Here is a 23,603-nt window from a genome sequence, read left to right as displayed (position 1 = left end):
AGCTTGGTTCTTTTCTCCCAACCACCTCTCTCTCTCTATCTACATGTGGTGGTCCCCAGGACTCTATCCTCTCCGCCTGGCTCTTCAACGTCTATCTGGCACCTTTGGCCCTCCTGATCTCTACCTTCACCTCTAACTTTCAATGTTATGCGGATGACACTCAGCTCTCTTTCACGCTACCCTTGGCCTCCTCCTCCTCCTTGCTCATCCCTGACAGTCTATCTGCTATTCAGTCATGGTGTGCTCTAACGATCTCTGCCTCAATGCCAGCAAGACTGAGATCCTTCTCATTGGGACCCCTGCTTCCACCTTTCCTCTCTCACTCTGGCCGCCCTCCTTGGGCCCTCTGCCCTCACCCTCTGGTGAGGCAAAAAAACTTGGAGTGATTTTTTACTCCATACTCTCCTTCTCTCCACACATGACGGACCTTGCCAACAAGGCCCACTTCCAGCTGTACCTACTCAAAAGTAATCTCCCTTTGCTCACCTTCCCCCAGAAGCTCACTGTCTCCAGAGTTCTGATTTTCTCTAGGTTGGGATACTGCAGCAACCTCTTTCTCAATCTACTCCTTTGCCCTCTTCAACTCATCCAGAACAGGCCCGCAAGACTTATCCTTGGGCTTCAGCTCAGGGTCTGCATCTCTCTGGCCCTGAAATCCCTCCACTGGGTCCCAGTGGCTGCAAGGATCAGGTTTGAGACCCTCAGCATCGTCCACAAGGCTTTTTTGGGCAGTGGCCCTTACTACCTTCCCCTCTCGCTTCATAAGTACCTTCCTCCTAGAGCCCTTCACTTGTCTACCTCTAACTCTCTGCCGGTGAGTCGCTACTCCAAGCAGAGATTTGGGGGTATAACTCTCTCCTCTGCAGGTGCCTCCCTCTGGAATGGCCTCCCTACCTCTCTCCGCCTTGAGCCAGGACCGCCTTAAGTTTCTGGAAACTCCTCAAGACATTCCCCTCTTCCTTCTCTCTCCTTCTACCCTGCTAACCTTCTCTTGCTCCTGCTTTGTCTGCTGACTGGAGGACTGGTTGTCCTCTGAGTCTTACAGGACTCCAGGCCCCCCCTGACCAGTCCCCCTGCACTTGCCACCTAGCCCTACTTACACTGCCTCCTGGCTAACCTTGCACTACTGGGCTGAGATTGCACCTTGTAGTCCCAGCATCCCAGTATTTTACTCAGGCCTCTGCTGCTCTGGGTGCACTTCTCCCTGTACCCTCTCCCCTGCACTTATTGTTTGCGCACTTACATGTTTTCAATGACACTAGGCTTAGTAAGATCGATGTCTTGTCCTCCCACTGTTGCCCCTCCCTTGCCTTATTGCACCTTGAAACACTTGTGTGTAGGCGCATAATAAATAACACATCTATCAATCAGTATGTGATAGTGGCTATTGCCTGCCTCAGAGAAAGGAAGTTACAGTTACCAACGTCAACTGTAACCAATTTGTATATGATATCTGGGATTCCAACCTGAATCCACACCTTAGAGAAAGCCTTGGAATGACCCTCCAAAAGTTGAATGTTGAATTGCCCACTTATTGAGTGGTAAACAGATTGCATGAGTAAATGCAACCCTGTGATTGACGCCTGGGTTCTCTCCCTTGTATAAGTGGGAGGTGTGGTCCCACATGGGGGTAGAACCTTGGGACCAATCTGGAAGCACAGAGAGAAATGGCAACCAGAAGAACAGACAAAGGGAAGGTCTGGCTGAATCTGCAACTTCCCAAGACCCTTGTATGGTTAGGCTTGTGCCAGAGTGAGACTAAGTGTGGTGCTCACTTCCCTTGATAGGGTATGAGCAGCCAATTTGCAAGGTCTCAACCACCTCTAGAATTACTTCATCCAACAGAAGATTTTGCACTACACCTCAGCTCCATTAGCCTTTCTTCTATAGGGGCTCTTCACCCCCAGTAGCCACTTGACTGCTGCTGGAGAAAAGGAACACTAGGAAACATGAGCACTGATCTCAATCATGTTGGGGTCTTGAGCACTAACTATCCATGGGCAACAACTGCTGAAGATACTAGACCACACAATGCCATCCACTATGCTCTTCTTTGGAAGATGTCCAGAGTGAATTTGAAAACAGAGTCCTATATTTCAGAGTTGAGAATTTCTGAACCTGAATTACCTGTGTATTGCATAAACATACTCTGCTTGATCTTTTATGAGTTATAAGTATAATTTGCATACACCTCTGTATGGACGGTGCTTTATTCAAAGTTGTACTCTATTACTCTGAAGCCTTGTCTACCCCAAGCCTCATCTCAGACCAAACATTGCTTGCTCAGTCATTGCCACCAGTAGGTGTGTCAAGAAAGGATAGATCAAGAGTCAACAACATTTGGCTCTCCAGATGCTTTGGACTACAACCCTATCACTCCTAGCCAACACAGGTGATAATGAGGGCCCTTCGGAGTTGTGGTCCAAACATCTGGTGAGTCATAGTTGCCAGACCCATGGGATAGTAATTGTCTGAAAGGACATACCAGAGGACCACATTTTATCAAGGTATCAAAACTATTTATTTTAATTGATACAAAGCCATAAGATTCAAGAATAATCATCAATTCATCTAGAAAAATTCACTTTAGTACAGGTAAAAAGACAAGGAAAAAAAGACAAGGGCCCCTATGGGGGCCCAAAGATGATCCGGGGGGCAAGGCTCTTCAAAAAGGGAGTATGGTGACTGCTTTTAATACGAAATATAAGCAAATGTGTCATCTGGGGGGCCCGGCAACAATTGTTATTGAAGGGGGGGGGGGGCTTAGCAGCAATTTATTTACTCGAGGGGGTGGGGGGGCTTAGCGTAAAAAAGATTGAATACTGCTGCCTTACACATTGAAACTCAATGATGGGATTGGTCTAGTACTTTTGAGTTTGGGAGTTTGAGAGTTCTCATCTTTGATGTGCCGCATCTGGAGACATCTGTCTCCCAAGTGTAACCGTGTGTTCATTAAGGGTACTCCTCTAACAGCATATGGCAGTTTGCAAGTTACCTGGTTTCAATTCTTGTCTAATGGGTGATACAGTAATTTATTGAACTCCTACTCAGTCTCATGGTGGGTCGTTCATTGATTTGTCGATATCTCTTTCAATTTGTGAGTCAAGCACTAATGGCAATACTGTATTTAATTGTAATTGCAGATGCTGTGCACAGTTGGTCCCATGCATTGAAGAGTCAATTCATGTCAAAAAGGACCCCGCATCCCAAATAATAAGTGCTTTGTTCCGAGTCGTCCACTCCTAAGATACTTGTGTCACAAATGTTCAATGATGGTATATTACTTCAGTAGAAACATTTTTGGATTGGGTGTGTTTAATGTCCAGAGCCCACCAGGCAATTCGTTATTAAGGGAATTTGCAGTTTAATCTATATATCTGTAGCATAGTACACATTGACGCACCGCAACAAACAGGGTTTAGAGTACATTGCACAATGTATAGGCAATGCTCACTGGTTGTACCGTTTGGGGGATAGGCAGATGAGTGTGTGCATGCCCTGCTATACAAACCCTGTAATAAAAAAGGGGAAAACAAGGATATTGGACAAAAACAGAATGAAATACTTGTTTTTTAGTGTAGATTATCAGAGAAGAATCAACAGGAGTTAATGCACAACAAAAGGAAGTGATTTACAAAGGTGAAGGGGCCAAGAGAATAGCTCAGGGGCAACAAATGTGTATTGAAAGCAAGACAACGCAGAGTGTTACGTGTTCGGAGGCTGGTCTCGATAGGAAAGCTCCATTTATTTTTTTATTTGAACTTAAAGGTGAAATTGTTATTTGAAAATAGTCTGAAAAGAATAGCGATTCCCCGTATCAGGAGGAGTAAGCCCTAATGAATATGACATACAATGACATACTTTTACTGAAGGTCATACTACTCGAGTCTTTCATTCATAATAGCAGTGGATACGTTTGCAGCCCCTTTGGGGAGCACATGTACACTACTACGAGTTGTGGCAAAGTCGTCTGCCTGTGGCTTAAGTTAGTAGATGAGGCAGACAGAAAGTTGGGTGCCACAGCCCTTGGCATGATGCTGAGCTTCGAGGAGATGTACAAGGATTCCTCAGGACCACTCTACCATGCATTGGACTTTGGCAAGGAACCGTCACATGGGTCCCATGTTTGCCTCTGCCCCCTAATGGGCTCCCAAGTTATACACAGCACTAATAAGCAGTGAAGTGCAGGTTTTCGGAGAGACCACCAGATAAAGTAAGGAGAGTTGTTACATGTTGTGCAAGGCATGCAGACACTTCATAGACCACTGCAATGTAAGAGGGTGGAGACGCTTCAAATAGGCTTTGCCTGCATAGACGCACATTTCAGCAGGATTGAGTGCAGTTGATTTTAACCCATTGAGCCAATCCCATTGGATCCATAATGAGTGCACAAAGCTGATATCAATAGAGAGAGGGGTGGCCCAAAGGAAGGGGCACGACCCCTGCAAGAGAGGGACAGGTATTCTGACCAGGGTGTCCAGTTTTGGAGCTGACAAGTGAGATACAGAGGTGATTGGAGAGATAGACAGAAGGGGATTGAGTCAAAGACAAAGGTGGATAAAGGTGGCAGGAGGGAGAGAGGGGGAGTTGGATAGGAAGGGAAGGATGGGGAGGCATGGAGGAGGCGAGGGAAGGCTAGAATGTGGAAGAGGGCGGAGTTGGGGAGAGGAGTGTCACACTGAAGCTAGTGTGAGCTACAGTAGTCAGGAGGATGGTGAGAGACACAGCAAGATACCTATGGTAGACATCTCAATGGGGAAGGAATGGAGCACACAAGAGGATGTGATGGGTTCTAAGGATGATGGTGCTAACATCAGAAGTAAGAAGGTTGGATGAAATTGGATGGAAGAAAGTGCACAGTACATCAAAAAAGAGGAGGGGTGTGCTAAGGAGTAAGTTGGAAGTGAAATTAAGGGTGCAGAGGAGGAGAACATTAAGAAGGAGATTGAAGATGACCTCAGGTAAGAGGGAAATGAGTAGTGAGGTAGAGATTGTAGAATACAATAGGAAGGATGAGGGCAGGAACATCAAAAAAAAGAGTGGAGTAGGAAGTAGGAAAGTAGTGAAAGGAACTAAGGTGGAGAGCCAGGCTTATCAGCCTTCAAGGGGCAAGTTGGGGAGAATTGGCAGTACAAGGCTGTGGCAAAGCATTGAGGAGGTATGGAAAAAGAGGAGAAGACTGGATATAGGCGAGGGCAAGCTGGGCATGTGACCATTGCAAACTGTACAGAAGATAGAGACAATTGAGGTTTTAGGGAACAGAGCCGGGCCCCACAGTTAGAGACATGGCAAAGAGATGAAAAAAGAAAGAATAAACTAGAAACAACCAGAACAAGGGATTGGACCCTATTATCACTAGCGTGCCTTGAAGACGACCAGAGGGGTCAAAACACATGTCAGCTGATCACTAACTGAAGAATAAAACAACTAAAATTATCTGAATTGATGCTGGAAGATAATTTTTATATCAGTGGACTCTCTATAAACCTTGGGGGTGTTAGGAGCGCGAGACACCTTCCCAAACCAATGTATTTTTGTATTTTCATTAGGTTACTGCATCAACAGTCTCAGGGCCTGATTCTGAGCTCCATGTAAAATAAAAGTGTCACTGCGTGATGGAACAACACTTTTCTTATTTGCTGCACACTGTAGAGCTGAATTCTGAGATTGCCAGAAAGGTAGTGCTAAAAGTCAGCATTATCCCCTGCAGTTTCCATCTCCACTGCTAAGGTGAGTGAGTGGAAGGATTGGGAGGGAGCTGGCGTTCTTTCCAGCATCTAACGCTGGTGAAATCTACTGCTCTGCGTGTGAATTAATGTCACTGCGAGTATTTCAATAAAGTCTGGCACTTTTCTGAAATACCAAATTCGTCTTGAGCTTTCTTTAATTCAGAAAAGTGGTAAATCAGAAAAGAAGCAGTTTTTTGGAAATGCTTGCAGGGACCCTGCTGCACACGCTGCCGCCACAGTGATAGATTTTAGCACCTTTTGCTGATGGAGAGTACAACATGTCCGCTCCAATCTTTCCACCCATCTCAAAAAGGTGGTGCTGGAAACTGGAGGGGAGAATGTCGCCTTTCGGCACTACGTTCATCCCGAGCACAGTCTGAACATAACATATTTATATTTTGAAACACATTGTAGGGAATGATCTTGCTGCTCAGTGATGGAGTTTGTTTGTGACCCTCATTTTAATACAAGCTGGTTTCGGAAGGGTTCGGGGAAATAAACGTACAGCACTGACTAGGGACACCTTTAATTAGACTTGAACCCAAATGCCACAGGTTAACATATCTGGGACCTCGTTTGAGAAGCCACAAATATGTTATGAGACCTATTATATTTGCTATGAGGTCACAACAGTGACCAATTAAAGTGATTAATATTCTCTACACAGCAGTGATAATTCCACTCCGCTGCCCCTCCACACTTGTCCTTAGCCCAACTGTGCAAGGGGAGTGCAGAGGGAGTGCTTTGTTAGCTCCATATGATAATGTCACTGTGAAAAAGTCGCCAGATAGGCAACTTTTTTTTCCACAGCCCGAAAATTCTTTCCACAAATATTCTAGAAGTGGTAATTAGTACCTCCAGTTCTAGAATATTTGGGGAAAGTGTTTGATTGTCTGAAGTGTGCATTTTTAGGAGAATGTTGCCACCTGGTGGCCATTTACACAGCGACATTATGACTGGATAGTAGCTGAAGCAGAGCAGAGGTCTGCAAGTGCATCTGTCACAGAGACAGAACTGCTGATTAGCATTGCAGCGGATAGCGTGCCGGGAGGAGGGTGGTAAGAGCGCCTGTATTGTTGTGTTTTAAGGAGGGGAAGTGGTAACCTAATACAGTTTTTGGGAAATGGTGACAGATTCCAGAAATTAATGCATTAGTGGAAAAAGGGAAAGGAGACACAAGAGGGGAAATGGGGGACAGTGGCAGGAGGACAGATTTTGTTTCGGGTAAGGTTGTAAGTAGTGGGAAGAAAGATCATGAAGGAGGTTGACAGTAAGAGTTGCACAAAGCCAAATATTTCTACTATTTTTGCTGTGCGGTGAGGTCTGATGAAACCTGAAAGAGGTTAGTGAGAGCGGCAGGAGATGAGGGTTATTTTTTGGACATGTTTTGTATGATGCCTGCCTGGCTCCCCTCTTCACCAACTGGACTGTGAAACTGTTGGGGCAGCTCAAAGTCTAGAATGGGATGTGCAGCAGGGGGAATTCAGCATCACATGAGGAGCAGGGGGAAATTCAATATCAAAATATTGCTGGGTGGAAAGGGAGTGTTTTTCATCTTCAGATTCTGAGAGACATCATGGGTGACTCAACATCCCTATTAGTGATTCTTACTGTGGTGCTGCCCCTTTAAGGGCTTCGGCACGCGGCGTGCCTTTATATAAAGGGGACGTGCCCGCATCGTGGAGTGCAACCGGGGAGCCCGAGCCTACAACACGTCTCTGTGTGAGTCTGTACCACAGGGGCCTGGGGGGCTCACGGAATATTGCTAGGGGTATGGACCAACAGTGGTGTGAGGCCGGTAATGCACCCGGGTCCGGCGGTGACAATTGCTGGAATTTTTGTACTTGAACGAGGGACGGAATGCACTCGTTCTACGCCTGGGGGAAGGTGCGGCCCACGCGGCGGTGGCCATTTTGTCTTCAAATCACGGATGTTTCGCGGCGCTCCGGAGGGGCCCACAAATGCCATCCAAACCTAATTTTTGGAAAATTGAATAGCAGACAGCTATTCCTAGATGGACATGCCTGGAATTTTTATTATTTTTCATTTTTCGAGGTGAATCTCGTTGAGTGAAGGTGAGGTACTGGGGGGATACTGGCTGCTCTATGCATGTCCCCTAGACCTCCCTGGCTCAATTTTTGGAGACTCCCCACTGAGCTTTGGGGTCGGGTTACACCTTCAGTGGCTATCTACTCTGTCTGGACTTTCTGTTGTGTTCTCTGTGCCGTGGATTTGTGCTGGTGTGGACTTCTGAAGATCAAGAAGGCCTGCAGGGGTTTTGTTCTGCGTGTGTCCTGGTGTGGAAGTTTTGAAGATCAAGGTGGCCTCAGTAGGCCAATCTGGCTGGGTGAGTTGCGGCCCCTGTGCAATCCAAGAGAGGTACTCGTGCGCTTGACCTATGAGCGATCCAGCTAACCAGGACGGAGGGCAGGCAGCAGTACAACAACAGCAGCCTCAAGGACTGCCCCCACCTCCATTTCCACCCATGGCCCAGATGAGGGTCCCGGCGGCCCTTCCACCCATCCCTGAGTTTGATGGATCTGGCCCACCATCCAGCCTTGGGCCTAGGTGGAGGCGATGGGTTAATCGATTAGACATGTACTTTCGGGCAACAATGGAAACCAGTGACGACAGCAAGCTGGCCACGTTGCTGTATACCGCAGGGCCTGCGGTGCACAAAATGTTTGATTCCCCCCCAGCCTGCTGATGCGTCTATGGCACAGCAAGGAATGCTCTCCACAATTACTTCCTCCCCTTGGCCAATGCTGACTATGAGCATTTTATCATGCTATCCACTCGCCAGAAGGAAGATGAGACACTGGACACTTTTCATGGCCGCCTCAGGAGGCTGTCAGTGGCATGTGCATGTGCATTGAGCATGTGCATAGGACAATCCGGACGACATGGTCAGGAACTAGCTCATCCAAGGGTGTTCCTCAGGAAAGCTACGGAGGCAGGTGCTGAGAGAACCGGGGATCACCTTACCCCACATCCTAGAGCTGGGTCGCTGCCAGGGAATATCAGAGGTATGTGTTTCAAGGATGGAAGGAGGCACACGTCCTGTCAAGTCGGAAGAGATCTGCGCTGTGGGGTGTGGTGGCAGGGGTGCCAGGAGGCTGGCAGGGAATTTCTGCGACAGGGGCGGAAAGCCGGGGGAAGCATGCCTAAAGTGTGGGTACGACCTGTCCCACACTGCAGAATGCCCAGCAGCAGGAAGAACATGTGGGCGGTGCAGCCTGGCAGACCCCTACGTCCAGGTGTGCAGAGAGTTCCTGCCGGTGATGGTGCCCAGGGGCCCAGTGCGGTCTGGGTTCTTCAGACAGTCTCGCCCTCCCAATGTCACCTGGGTGGACCAAGTGGAGGAGGGCGCACAACCTGACGAGGAGGAGGAGGAAGAGGAGGAAAACATTTTCTTCGTGTTGAGCATTGAATCCCTCAAGTCCAAGGGCCAAAGAGAGCCGAGGTGCGTCGTTGCAGTCAATGACTCTCCCATTCTGGTGCTGGTGGACACGGGGGCGTTGGTCAATGTGATGGCCAGAGAGCACTATGGTGCTATGGTTTGGCCCCAGAAACTCTCAATCCCAAAGGCTCGAATTTACATGTTCGGGGGTTCACATCCTATCCCCCTGGACTGTGCATTTGTGGCTCAGGTGGAGCATGGAGGCTCAAAAATAAAAGCACAATTCTACGGGACGCCCGTCAGCACCAACACACTGCTAAGCTGTGCGGCGGCTGAAGCCCTGGGGATCTGTGCAGCCCATTGCCCTCAAGCACCGCAGGGTGCCCTTTCACCTGAGGGAGTTGGTAGACAAGGAGTTGGACAACCTGGTGAACCTGGACATCATCGAGAAGGTGGAGGGTCCAACACCCTGGGTGTCTCTGATTGTGGTTGCCAGAAAACCCAAGCAACCTTTATTTTTTTATTTTATTTTTACATTTTTAAAGCGCTCACACAGCCCACAGGCATCGAGGCGCTGTTACAGGAATTGTTTGTTTTTGGATGCGTAATTGTTTTTTTTTTTTTTGTTGTCTTAGTTGCATATTTATAACGTGCTTAAACACCCAGAGGTTTCTAAGCGCGGACCCGGGGATCGAACCTGTGTTGCTTCGTGTCGTCTTCCTTCCAAGGCGCGCACGTTGCCGCTGAGCTAGCCTCCTGGGACAACCTGACTCAGTGAGAATTTGTGTGGACATGAAACTCCCCAACAAGGCGATCCGATAGACAACATTATTACAGAGATGCAAGGGGCTTGCTTCTTCTCGAAGCTTGATCTCAGGGCTGGATACCATCCAGAGTTAATATACATCACAATGTTCACGTCTCACCGGGGCCTGTACCGGTATAAGTGACTAAGCTTCGGGGTGTCCTCCGCGGCTGAGGTTTTTAAAAACATCATCAGGGGTGCACTGGCAGACCTTGAAGGCGTGCTGAACATCCACAATGACATCCTTGTGTTCGCCAGGTCAGAAGTAGACCACCTACACAAACTGGCCAAGACATTCCAATAGCTACAATCCTTGGGTCTAACGCTCCATTGCGAGAAATGTGAATTTCTGAAGACAAACATCGAGTTCTTCGGCTTCATGTTTAATGCGGGTGGAGTGTCTCCTGACCCCAGAAAGGTAAAAGACATTAAAGATGCACGACCGCCCGACAATGTGTCAGAAGTAAGAAGCTTCCTAGGCATGGTAACCTACTGTGGCCGCTTCATCAAAAACTTGCCATCCAGGTCCGAGCCCCTATGGGCCCTTACCAAGAAGGAGACCGTGTGGCAATAAGGACCACTGGAGCAAGCAGCCTTCGAGGACATTAGGAACACCCTCACGGAGGAAGACACTATGGGTTTCTTTGACCCTGCCCTCCAGTCTGAGATAATCGTGGATGTTAGCCCTTTTGGCCTGGGGGCCGTGCTGACACAAGTTGGGCCTGACTCCAGCGTCCACCCGGTGGCCTATGCCAGCAAGGCCTTGTCTGAGACTGAACAGCGCTACTCTCAGATAGAACGGGAGGCTCTGGCTGTTCTTTGGGGGTGCAGGCACTTCCAGCTGTACATTCTGGGGAGGCCAGTGACAGTGGTTACCGACCACAAGCCCCTGTTACCTATCTTGGCCGGATCCTCATCAAAACCACCAGTGAGGATCGAAAGGTGGATGCTTGTGCTTCTAGAGTATGGGGTCTCGCTGGTATATTGCCCTGGCTCCAACAACACGGCTGACTATCTGTCTAGCCATCTGAGAGGTCACCCCAGACGGCGAGGTGGATGCCTGTGCAGAAGAGGCCGATGATCAAGTTCAACTGGTGGTCGAGGCGGCAACCCCAAATACCCTGCCACTGGAGGAACTGGAGGTCGTGGCCACACAGGACGAGTGCTTTCGCATCCTCAGAGCGGCCATGCAACAAGGGTCCTGGAGGAGCGTGCTGGAGTCGTTAGCAGGGCACACGCAGGAGGCGAAAGTGGTGCTCCAGCAGCTGTGGAAGGTGTGGGAAGAGCTGCGGTTCTCGGCATACGGGCTGCTGTTGTGAAGATATCGGATTGTGGTCCCTCAGGCCAAAGTCCAAGAGGTGATTGGCCTAGCCCATCAAGGCCACCAGGGGGCTGCAAAGACCAAGGCCCGCCTATGCCTCAAGGTATGGTTCCTGGAGCTCGAGCGACGGGTTGATGAGTATGTGGCCTCATGCGTGTGGTGCCAGGCAGCTTCTCCTGCACAGAGGGAGCCCGCCATCCAAGCTATGCCCCGCAGAACACGTCCCTGGGAGGTTGTCCATGTCTACTTTGGTTCCACCTCGCAAGGGACTCACTTCCTGGTGGTGGTTGATGAGTACTCCAGGTACCCAGAAGTAGAATTCATCCAATCGGTGGCCTTCGAACACGTGGTGGTGGCGATGGAGAAAGTGTTTGCGGCTCATGGTCTCCCCACAATCCTGTTCTCAGACAATGGGACCCCTTTCAAAGGAGAGCGATTTGCTGCCCTAATGGACGATTATGGAGTGCAACATCGGAAGGTCACCCCGTTCTGGCCCAGGGCCAATGGGGAAGCGGAGAGGCTAATGCGCACCTTGAAAAAAGTGTTCCAAATCGCACAAGGACAATGGCAGTGCCTGGAGAGGGCCCTGTAGCAGTTCCTGCGGGTCTAACGGACAACCCCACACACCTCGACCGGGGTCGCCCCGGCGGAAGCCCTGTTCAAGCGGTACCCGAGGGGGCTGCTGCCTGAGATCGTTGAGAAGGAACCGGGAGTCATCAATGACCAGCAGGTGGAGCAGGACCGAGGGCTGAGGATCGAGCAGGAGAATGTGAGGAGAGGCCTCCGACCTCAACAACTTGTGCCCAGGGACGAGGTTCTAATTTGAAACAGGCACCCCCGTGGCTAAGTTATCTCTGACATATGAACCTGAGCCGCTGGACGTCATTGCGGTAAAAGTGTCATTGGTGACCGCCTCGGATGGCCGGGCATCGGTCACGAGGAATGTCAGCTTCTTTAAGAAACTGGGGGAGCCCAGGACCGAGGCATCCCAGGACATTGCTGACATACCCGATGAGGGCGGGGGTGCTAAGTCCCTCCCTCGGTCATCTGTCAGCATACCGGCTACCAGTGGATCTCCCATCCCGGAGGCGAGCAGGACAGGGTGAGGGAAACCCGTTCGCCTCAGCGACTATGTTTTGGAGCAATGACTGTGTCTGACCCAGGGAGGGTCTGCCATGCGTGGGGCAGGAGGGCCCTGGGCTGGCTGTGAATAAAGGGGTTTGCTGGGTACAGTTGTGTGGTTTAACAGTGTTAGTGTGTTTTGAGTTCAGTGTGATTATGCAAGTTCATGTAATTATTTGTTTGTCCTCATGGAAAAGGAGGAGTGTGGTGCTACCCCTTTAAGGGCTTCGGCACGCGGCGGAGTGACGTTGCACTCCGCTGCATGCCTTTAAATAAAGGGGGCGTGCCCGCATCATGGAGTGCGACCGGGGAGCCCAAACCTACAACACATCTCTGGGTGAATCTGAATCAGAGGGGACTGGGGGGTCTCACGGAATATAGCTAGGGGTATGGGACACCCCCACAGCACTTACTATGGGTGTACTGAATTTCAGTTTAGATGTGAATATTCGGCTGAAATTCGGACAGAATCAAGCTATTTAGCTTTACCCAATCACCTCCTACAATACTCACTCGAAGCAGAAGTCAAGTCCACTTTCTATGATTAGGTATTCTCACTGTGTTTGGGAGAGATAGCCAATCATATAAAGTAAGGGACCGGCTGCAGAAGCCAAAGAAGATATTTCCTTGTTGGCTGCTGCAGCCACAGGAAAAGAGCGCCAGAGCTTGGCGCAACTGAGCTCCCGTTGCCCCCTCCCTGTTGCTGGGAGGTTGATTGGCCCCTGTGACCCCCACTTGTTTGTTTTATTTTTTAATGTAGGATCGGGAGCCACCGAGGCAAGGCACGGCGACCCACGGCAATTGCAACGGCAGCACTCAATGCTGCATTTACAAAAATAAAAAATGCAGCTTATTGTAAAAGTGCCACCATCTCTGCTCAGTTGTACAGCCTGGCTGACTCTCTTCCATCCTCCAAAGGGCACATGCTGATAGCAAGAGTGCACCTTTGTCATGCATCCATAAACCCTCCCCATACCTTTATGAAAACCAGTAAAGCTGTGAAGTATGATGCTCAGGACAGACCTGTCAGAAGCATGCATGGCAAAATGGTGTTCAGAGATGCCATGGGCAAGTAGTGGTTTTGCTGGAGTTTTCACATTGCAAAAATTCCCAGAATGCCAACCCCTATTAGAAACCATGTTGTCCATATTTGTTTTTATATTTTTGGGAATTTGTCTCTCTCGAATACTTGGAACACCTATTTAGCATTCGGCTGAACAGTAAATTCACTGTTTGGTACACTCCGAATTCCCACTCATCTGCAATTCTACAAATTATAAATAACTAATGAAATAATATATTGTGTTAGATGAGCAATGTAGTTCATTTTTGTCTGCAATAATATATCTTACTGCACAAAGCTGAAATTAGAAAAGAAAACACTTATGTTTGACCTATTAAGAGTATTATAGAAGGAAGCTCATTTGTCTCTTTCATTCTTTTTTTGGTAGAAAGCCCTCGAACTGAATGCTAAAGACCCAGCTTGCATGCAACTGTTGGGGGAGTGGTAAGTCAAGTTTCTTAATGAGTGGGCAAATACTGAAAACGTTACAAAATGTTTAAATGTAATTGTGTTATTAACCTCCTGGAAAAATGACGAAAGCATATCACCAAAGAACTGCATGTAATGACCACTTCAGCAACGGTTTTCATCCATCCAGAATGGGACTCTGTGCCACTAGTAAAAAGAGTAAAAGCGGGTGGGTCCAGCTTCCCCTACCTCGCGCCCACCCTCTGGAATGCCCTACCTCCCACCATCCGTGGCGAAGACTCCCTCACCACCTTCCGCAAAACACTGAAAACTACCCTCTTCACATAAGGACCGACACATCAGCACAAATACTTATCATTTAGGTTTGTAATTTACGCCCAAATGCAATATTTGTAACAACAGTATGATTTCCTGTACTACTCATAATGTGTCAACAATCGCTATCATATGTACCATGTAACTAAGGTATTGCAAGTAACAGCGCCTCAATGCCCCTGGGCTGCTTGCGCGCTATATAAATTTAAATAAATAAACAGGCAGCTGTGCTTATATTCCTTCTATCTCCACTATTCAGAAAAAAATGGACGTTCTATGTAATCACCATTAAGGAAGCAGGGGTAATGTTTTAAGACTAGCTCAGAACTATGAATCTCGCTTATCCCTTGAAATGTCACCAAAGACCCTAATAAAAAGTTGTCATGGATTGTTTCTTTTTGTATAAAAACCTTTTTCAATATCGGGTATCTTTAATTAATGGTGATATCCCGCGAACAAAATGTCAACCGGTTTCTGCAATGTCTATTTAATTCTGGGTGAATTCATCAGGAGCAACACATGTGTCTTGAGTCTATAAGCAGGAATATTCTTACCTGCTGGACCTTGCAGTGACCCTTCACTTATTGTATGCTATGTTTTTCTATAGACATCATCACATCGTATCCTTAACTATACACACGTATATAGAATTCCCCTGTACATCATGGTGTACACGGACTGTTCTCCTAGCGCTCCTTTTGTTTTTTTTGTTGCAAGCAAACATGTGTTGGTCCTGATGAATGAAATAGATGTTGCAGAAATGTTTTATTAGGGACGAAAAGGGGAGCAGAATAAAGAATAGAAGTTCCCTTCTATTCTTCTCTTTTCAATGTATTGCACACTAGGGCATCCAGGCAATTCATTGAGCCTTGCCTGAATAGCTCTGTTTGGTTCCTACTCCTTTTCAAGTGGAATAAAAGAGAAAAAGAAGAAAAAAAGAACACATATCAGGGTGTGAGAATGCTGCCCTAGGGCGTAATAGAACGTTTGTAGTTTCTCTTACTATCCCTGCCCTAGATAGATGGCACACCACAACTATCTAGGGTCAGTATAAAATAAATAGGGGCAGTTGGACTTTTCTTATGGGTAAACAGCCAGCATTAATGCAAAGGTTTAGTTGCTATTTACAAGAGTGGTTCTGTGGGGATGGTCCTTCAATCACCTTAACACAAACAGGCCCACCACTTAAGAAGTGAGTACATGGTTGTACATGAAGCATGTTTATTGTACAAAGCTCTGGGGAACGGTTAGATGGTGTTGCAGGATCAACCTAACCCAAGTCTCAACAATACCACATCAGCTCACATCTTTTATACAGCTTTGCAACAGTTATAACACTCCCATATACTTTATGCCAGTCCACTCCCAAACATGATTGACACAACCCTCATCAAAGAAATCCCATATTTTCCCAATTCCTGTGTTTTCATTGGCCATGGTTACCTCAATCATTATCTTCAGATGATATTGATAACACACCTCTTCTTATGATTCATCCGTAGTAGGTCATGACGACAACACATGGTTAAACATTGGTGTGGAAAACATAATTCATTACTAGTAATAGCTGGTCTAAGCCGTTTAAATCCTAACTCTTGATTTGCACATGCCTCGTATGGACATTTCCTGCAATATGAGGAGGCAGGGTGAATGATTTCCCTTCGTTCGTGATGCTATCTCATTTCCCATGTCACTGTTCTCTTTAAATTTTCAATCTCCAAGATTTCCATTTTATTGTACAATTGTAAATTCCTAAATAGCTTTAGGCACCAGTTTACCCCGTGTTTTCCTATTGACCAGAATAAATAATGAAACTTGGTCACGCTCTCAAACAGCAGGAGATTACATCTACTATCTACGAGACTTATCAGACCATAAAACTCGAGGTTATTCCTGCAGCAGCTAACCCCGAAGGCTGAAGTCACTCATTCACCTGCTTTTCTGCCATCTGAAAACCTTTTCAGAAGTCAAAGTGCATTTTGCAAGAAAGCTTTAACCATCAAGTTCTGATTCATTGCGAGAAAGCCACTTATATTGAGTGTCATGAATTCCACATGTATTTATATTAATGTGCATACATATTTTTACAGTTGGTGGTTTTAATGCTTTATCTTTCTGCGTGCGTGCAAGCTAATATGTATCAGTTCTAGACAAAAGTAGCGGTTGTGCTGTAAAGACTTGAGGGGGGGTATCTGTATATTTGCCCCCTATAGGGTAGGGTAGAGAGACAGAGCACCCCAGCCAAGGTTCTCTATATGGTAGCTTTGGACAAGCAATGAAGGCTTAAGCTCTCAGGAAGTGATGCAGGCTGGTACTTCAGTACAGTGAGTCCCCAAACCCCCACAAAGGAATGTCCACACACTATGTTATGTGCTAACACAGTTCTTTTTTCTTTATTATCATACAGTTATATTAATAACTTTTAAAACATTTACACCATCTTGAAGTCATCAGTACATAACAAACCAAACCCAACATTTAAAAAAGGAAAAGGAAAACCAAATAGATGCTTTAACTTCTTCAAGATTAAAATTATTTCATATACTTCCCCTCCACATTTTAGTAAAGAAGATAAGACAGCCCTCATGTGTTCCAGATATAAAATAAAATTCCAAAACACAGCCAAGGAAATTTGTGGATCAAGCCCCAATGCCCTGAGTGCAGAATCACGAAAATTATCCAAAGCTATACTTTTGAAAAGAAGGTGCTGAACTGATTCCACCATTGGCTCACCACGAAAGTGGTACAGTCTGCCACTTTTGCTGATTTTATGCCATCCCCCAACGATCTCCAAGGTTTTTACTGCATTGAATTGGAAACGTAGATAGTCCCAAACAGAAGGATTTCCAATACAATGACAAATATAAGAGGGAACAACCTGCCTATCTTAATATCTACAGGACGAACCCTTCTGCTGTAGACTTCGAGGCCAAGGTGGTAATCAATTGATCATGAATGAAACTCTCCAGAGATGTTTTCATGATTTTTTTTAAATGAGTAAGGCCAACATCAAGGGGGGTCACACTGGGAGCTCATAATCCATCGAGCAGCTAACTGCTTAATAGTTTCCACGGTGGAAGACTTCATAAAAGGAACTTTGGTGGTAAACACCTCAAACAGGCACCCCATGATTGTATTCCTCTGAGCATAGGCAAACTTCAAGTAGAGAGTCAGACAATTCAATGTTATACACTCTTGGATGGGAAGTAGTCCAAACTCCAAGTAGAGCATTTCGGAGGAAACAAAAGATGGAAGCCTAAGTAGCCCCCTTTAAGATTCATGTTTCAAGCTTGGAGACAACCCCCAGAGATCCCAAGGCCCACACCTCCGCAGCAGAACTGATGATGGGGGCAATTTTCATAGTATACAGTTTGACAAGTGTACCCACTGAATAGCCTCCTCCCTTAATGGTAAAAGAACATATCGCTCCTAGGGTTTGAACAGAGCGCACCTTGAGTTTGTTTAAGTGAGGAGCGCTTCTTATTTTATTGTCCAAGACAATCCCAAGATAAACATATTAACGATTTCAATTGGGACTCCCCTCAAATTCCACTTGTTTAAAGTGAGAATCAAACACCGTGATCTTGGTTTTGGGGATGTTTACTCTAAGAGAGTTTTTCCTTTTTTTCAACCCCCTTTATACCACATACATATGTGGGTGGAGACCCCCCGCATCCTCCCCATACTTGTATTATATCCCATACCCCCACATATATATGTGGTGTGGGGGGGGGGGGTAAACAAAAAAGTCTGCATTTTCGGCAGTCAGAATTCTGGAGGTGACATTTTGGTATATTTCCATTAATACTAGAGCTAGTGAGAGTAGAGAGAGTGAATTGAGGGGGGCAGTCAGATGGCCAAACACCATTCAGTATAACAAAACCACTAGAATAAAGGAGAATCGCCCAGTCAATGCCACAGGAACACCAATGGCCAAGATTGGACTCGTGCACAAGTCCTGATGACTGAAAGTCCTCAATCCCATCCTCCATGAAAGGGTTGCTAGGGATTCAGGAATTAAAGTCCCCACTATCGGGGAGACAGAAGACTCAGAATCAAGCCACCCCTCAAATATTTTTAGGACTGCAGTATGAGGCCCAACATAGGGGTGATCATAGATATTGACAAATAGGATTTCTTTGGGCCCAGTAGAGTTCCTAAGAGACAGTTTGCCCATCAGCATGTTATTGAAAGTCTATGCCAGAATCAAAGGCTTTTTACCACCCAAAACTAAGCCACCCTTGTGTCTCCCCAGCCTCCCCTTAGTTTCAGGCTTTTGTAAGATAGCCCATCCATCTAATACCAGTGTTCCACCATCCAAGTCTCCTGCAATGCAATGGCACTAAAACAGTCAATGGGCCTCATTACGACCCTGGCGTTAACCATGGCGCTATTAGCACCATGGTTGACGCCAGTATTTTACCAACTCCGCCATGGTGGATGGCGGAATTACCGCCCCATTCCAAGGTTGGTGGGGCGGTAATTCCCCATTTACCATTGGCCCTTCCCCATTCCGATTTTTGTCCCCATAGGGCTCAATGGGAATGGGGAAGGCGGTAATTACGGTACTGCAAATTGCGGTACCGTAATTACCTCGAAAGTCCCTTCGCGGGTTCCTTCCTTAATGGCTGGTAAAACCAGCCGTTAAGGTCGGGACCCGCAAAGGGACCTCGTAATTAGGCGGTAAGGGTTTAACGGCGCCGACACCTTTTACGGCGCCGTTAACCCCTTACCGCCTGGATCGTAATGAGGCCCAATGTGTGCAAACAGGCCTTCCTCCTCGTACAAATGTCGATGACCCCTGGTGTTCCAGTTCAAAAGGAAAAATGTACTGTTATGGGCCCTTCAGGGTTCTTTGACAAACCAACCCAGCCAGCCATTCCCAATGCTCATTGTCGTTGGTGGACCCACCACCTAACCCTCTCTGACCCATAGGAGCAGAAGTGCGGCCCCTGGGCACGTCTGTCTGAGCTAGAGGTTGACCCACCAGGGCACAAAGAGGGTTTTCAATATTGTGGGCCCCAGATATAGGCCTATACCCACCAAGCCAACCTTCCCGATAGTCCAATACAGAAAGCTTGTTGCAGCTCAAGACAAGACATTCGTACCATACTTTAAAAAATTGTTGGTTAAATTCGACCGCATAATCTGCCATAGCATCCAAGAAAAAATAGACCATAGATGTAACAAATGCAGCTCCCTCTCACTGAAATGCGGACTTAATAAATATCATGGCTGCCAATAGTGCGAAGCAGGAGAATGGAATGAAACAACTCCAAGTCCTGATCCCGATTTAGGTAATCACTGTGTTCTTTCCAGAAGAGACTCCTAATCTGCAGTGCCTTTTCAGGACTCGCAGCTTCCATAGTATTGCAACTAGGGTTGAAAGTGCTCAAGCAGGGCGGGAAGGAGCCTGCATGGATTTGAGTCACCCTTAAATTAGCAGCGCCAGTCTAAGTGCCTGGGGTGGTAGATATGGAGGGGAGTACAGTAATGGTAGAGGCAGGAGAGGCAAACAGTTGTTTCAGATTGTATACAGGAACAAAAACTTGTGACTGCTTGCCAGCAACCACTCCGGCCTTATGTTTTTTGCAGTTGTTTTGAAGAGCCCTTTTTCTCTTATCATCTGGCACCGGTAATATTGGGGCAGACGTTGTGACCGCATTGGCTAAGTGAACCGCCAGAGAGTTCACGTTGAGATTCACTGCAGTAAGGTCACGCCAAGAGTCTTGCGGATACAAGACAGAAAAGGATGTCTGTACGGCACAATTGTTCCTACGTCCACCTTTACCAGTGTGAACATTGTTTGAGTTTGCCAAACCATCTTCCAAAGTGCCAACCTGTCCCATATCTGCCGCAGCTTTGGCAGAACAGGAGCTGGGCAGACCACGTCTTGGGAGTTTATAGAGAAAATATGCAACCTGGTGTTGGCCTCTTGAGCAGTGTTGAGTGTAGTAGCAGAGGGGCCATTACCCTTGAAGACAGGAAAAACCTTCCTACAATCAGGGGTATTTTGAGTTTCTGAATCCAAGGCGACAAAGGTCTTTTTATAGGAAGAACTTTTCCTAACATATCTCCTCGTCTGGCAAATAACCTTCCTTTTTTTCATGCTGGCCTGACGACTGGATTCCTGGCTGTAATAGATTTCTCAGTTGTTGAAGTGGACACTGCAGGTAATTCAAGTGGTTGGTTATCCACAGTTGTAACCACATGAATAGAAGAGTCAAAAGGCATCAACCGCTTGAGATGGGACTCAATTACAACCAAATTGCTGGATTGGGCTTTTAAAGTAGTGCCCAGTAGTTTTAATGTGCAAGCATGCGATGTGGTAGCCAGATCTTGTTGCTTAAGCTGAGACAGAATATCATCTGACCAAGCAGGAAGAACAGAAAGCACTTTTTCCAAAACCCCAAACATAGAGTCGGAGTCACAGTTAGTTGAACTGCATCTGCTGGTCCGGGATGAGTTAAAAAGGTTAGGTGAATTGGAAAGCGTGCCGTCCAAGGCGGCACCAGCATTGTGGGAAAAAACAGCCGTAGGTTCATTTGGAAGGATAGGTTGAGATTGGTCGCGATTGTAGTTGGAAGTACCTCCACAGATGCATCTACCCTATTGTACTCAAAGGTCGCCGGCACATTAGTTGCAGGTGCATCCAAAACAGCAGCACAGCGCGTTTCTGTGATGTACTGATGCAATGTACCTTCAGGGCCAGATTGCAGATCCTTGCAGTCATTTAGATCAGAGGTCACTTCCTCTACGCCCCTAATAGCAGTAGGAAGCTCTGTATGCAGAGCAGTGAATTCGCAAAGAGAGGGGGATGGACCAGGGAACCCAACTAGTAACCGACTCAATGAATTTGGAACAGACAGATAGCTTATCTATCCACTGAGAACCAAAATTAACAGAAGAAGGGGTAGCTGCAAGTTCAAAGCCTGAATGAACAATATTTGACCTTGTACGGCTGGATAGTAATCAGTCATTTTAGGGGGGGGCTTTAGATGCAAAGTTGTTTTTAGCGCACCAAACCAAAATGTCTTCCGCAGGAAAAATTTCAATTTAGGAGCAGTGTAAGAGGCTGTGGATACACATGTATTGGCTTCTTCAGAGGTGGTTGTCAAATTATTGTTGAGTGTCTTTCCTTCCCCTGGACAGGACAGATCCAATACTTGACATCCTGTAGGAATACCATCAATGCCAGCATTACTTCCGCCCACTGGATCATGGTTGTTTGGTGGAGGGCTGGACAAAGAAAGGACAGTTGAATTGGACAAAAGTGAAATAGGCATAAGTTTGGCCAAGGCATAAGTTTGGCCAACGCAGCCGAAGCGGCACTATGGGTTCCCATGGGCTTATAGTTTGGGGCTGCCCTCGCCCATAATACTCGCTTCCCGGCCACCACCACGACCAGCCCTGAAGCTTTCCGCTTCATAATCAGAGTCAAGAACCAGTAAGGCTGTAAGTCTGCCGTAAAGAGTGGAACATATGCTTACCGTAGGAGCCAACAATAACAATAACCATAAGAAGCCTTTCCTGCTACAGACTCCAGGCGCACAGAACACAAAACACTCTGCTCACTCCGCTAGCTGCGCAAGATGTGAGGCTTTTGAGTGTTACACCGGCAGATGCTGCAGGTAGCCACTCCTCCAGGATAGCAGCAAGAGAAAAAGCACTCAAAATAGCACGCTTGCAGAAAATGAAACAGCAGAGTCCACGGCACAAACCACTCTGCTCACGCCGCTCGCTCTGCGAGATGTGAGGCTTTTGAGTGTTACACTGGCAGATGCCACATTTCTTTATATATAAATAAGGTTCAGAGAAATATACACAATTCAGTAGCACACTTTGTACTCTGGTAATGCAATAAGGACAAATCTATACATTTCTATGTGGTATCACACTTAGACTTTAGATTACTTTGAAATGCATCAACTGCTGGCAATTATAATAGAGCATACAAATCATTCAGTAATGTGTATCTGCATAGATAATAGAGAAGGAAGGCAGGTTAAGGTTAAGCAATGGCAGAATGGTTTCTTTGGATATAGATGCAAAATTCTGAATGAGGATCCCTCCCACCTGGGCAACCTGTAATAAAAGAATTAACAAGCCCAGTCCATAAATGCTCAACAAGCCTTGCTTCTTGGTTAAAAAGTTCAACCACCCCAATGCAACTGAAGTGGGAGAGTTTTTCGACGTTTCTTCGATGATATTCTTCGAGGATGGACCACCTTTGAAGAAGGAGCCACTGGGCATTGAGATCCTCGAGGAAAAGAAGAACTTGCGGCGATACAGCATCTTCGACCTTTGCAGTGCTCTTCGACGATTGTTTCCTCAATGGTGGAAGTCCTTGGAAGGTGAAGCATGCAGTAGACCTTGATGCACAAATGTTCGGTGCCGAGAATAAGACTCTGTGGACTTGAAAAACCTTCAGTGGTGCTGGACGCAGGCCCAGCAGCAGGCGTCGGATGTCGGGAGTCGTGGTTGGCGGTCCTCTGGCCTGTCGGTGCTGCAGCACGTACCTTGGGATAGCTTCGGCGATCTGGACTCGATCACAGACTGGACCTGGGATCTTCACTCCATCAGTGCCCTCGGGACGTCTTTGCCTGCTTCGGGTTGCAGGAAACCCACCTGCGGACTTTCCTCAGTAGCCGGCAACCTCGACTTTCTCCAGCGGGACAAAGTTGCCGATGGTGATGGCAAGGGAGCCCCGTTTCAAATACTTTCTCAGCTCCAGGCGTCGAGCAGCATGGCATCAATGTGTTCCTGCTTCTGGGCGACACGGTTTGACTTGGCTTCCAGCGGTCACAGAAATCTTCCAACCCCCGTCAACGCCAATGGACTTCGACAACTCTCGATGTCCAGGCACTCTCTTCAGGATTCTCGGTGGACCCCTTCTCTGGACGTCAGAATCACAGAACTGGCTTCAGGGTGCTTTGATGAAGAGCAGCAGTTTTTGCACGAGGGTCCCTCGTAGCTCAGAGAGAGGTCTCCTAGCCAGATCCTCTCTTGAATCAGTCCTCGACAGACTCAACAGATTCTGGATTACATCAAAGGAAATGCAGCAGCAATCTTCTCCACCAGCTGGGCTTTAAGGATCAGCTTCAGGTTTCGACTTCAGCTTCTGAACATATTGGTAAGTGAGAGGCCCCAAGATATACACATCTGTCCCTAATTCACTCTGGCCGAGCCAGACTCAGTCAGCCAATCACACCGAAGGGCATTCATGCAGGCAGGCATCCAATCAGGTTCACAGGCATTCAGGCCATTCACTTCCACCCAGACACCCATAACAATGAATGTGGATTGGGGCACATACCCAGCCTTTCAGCACATCACACTGCATTCATGTCAGTTTCAGGCAGGGCTGTCTCATTCATTGTATCACACACACAGAAACCAGACACCCATAACATGGAATG

At 47.1% G+C, this 23,603-nt stretch overlaps 1 protein-coding gene across 2 annotated transcripts in view; it reads left to right on the top strand.

Annotated features, from left to right (window-relative positions):
* The window catches only part of RMDN1 (regulator of microtubule dynamics 1), an 857,211-nt gene that overhangs the window by 302,272 nt on the left and 531,336 nt on the right, over window positions 1–23,603 (top strand). For both annotated transcript variants that reach the window (XM_069621304.1, XM_069621303.1), the window contains exon 5: window positions 13,829–13,884. In XM_069621304.1, the coding sequence (XP_069477405.1) occupies window positions 13,829–13,884 (56 nt within the window). The remainder of the gene's footprint in view (window positions 1–13,828; window positions 13,885–23,603) is intronic.

This window comes from Ambystoma mexicanum, chromosome 5q (genome assembly GCF_040938575.1).
Source record: "Ambystoma mexicanum isolate Mex_15411 chromosome 5q, UKY_AmexF1_1, whole genome shotgun sequence".
Taxonomy (NCBI): Eukaryota; Metazoa; Chordata; class Amphibia; order Caudata; family Ambystomatidae; genus Ambystoma; species Ambystoma mexicanum.
Note: the sequence above shows the minus strand (reverse complement) of the source record. Positions and strands in the feature narration are given on the sequence as shown.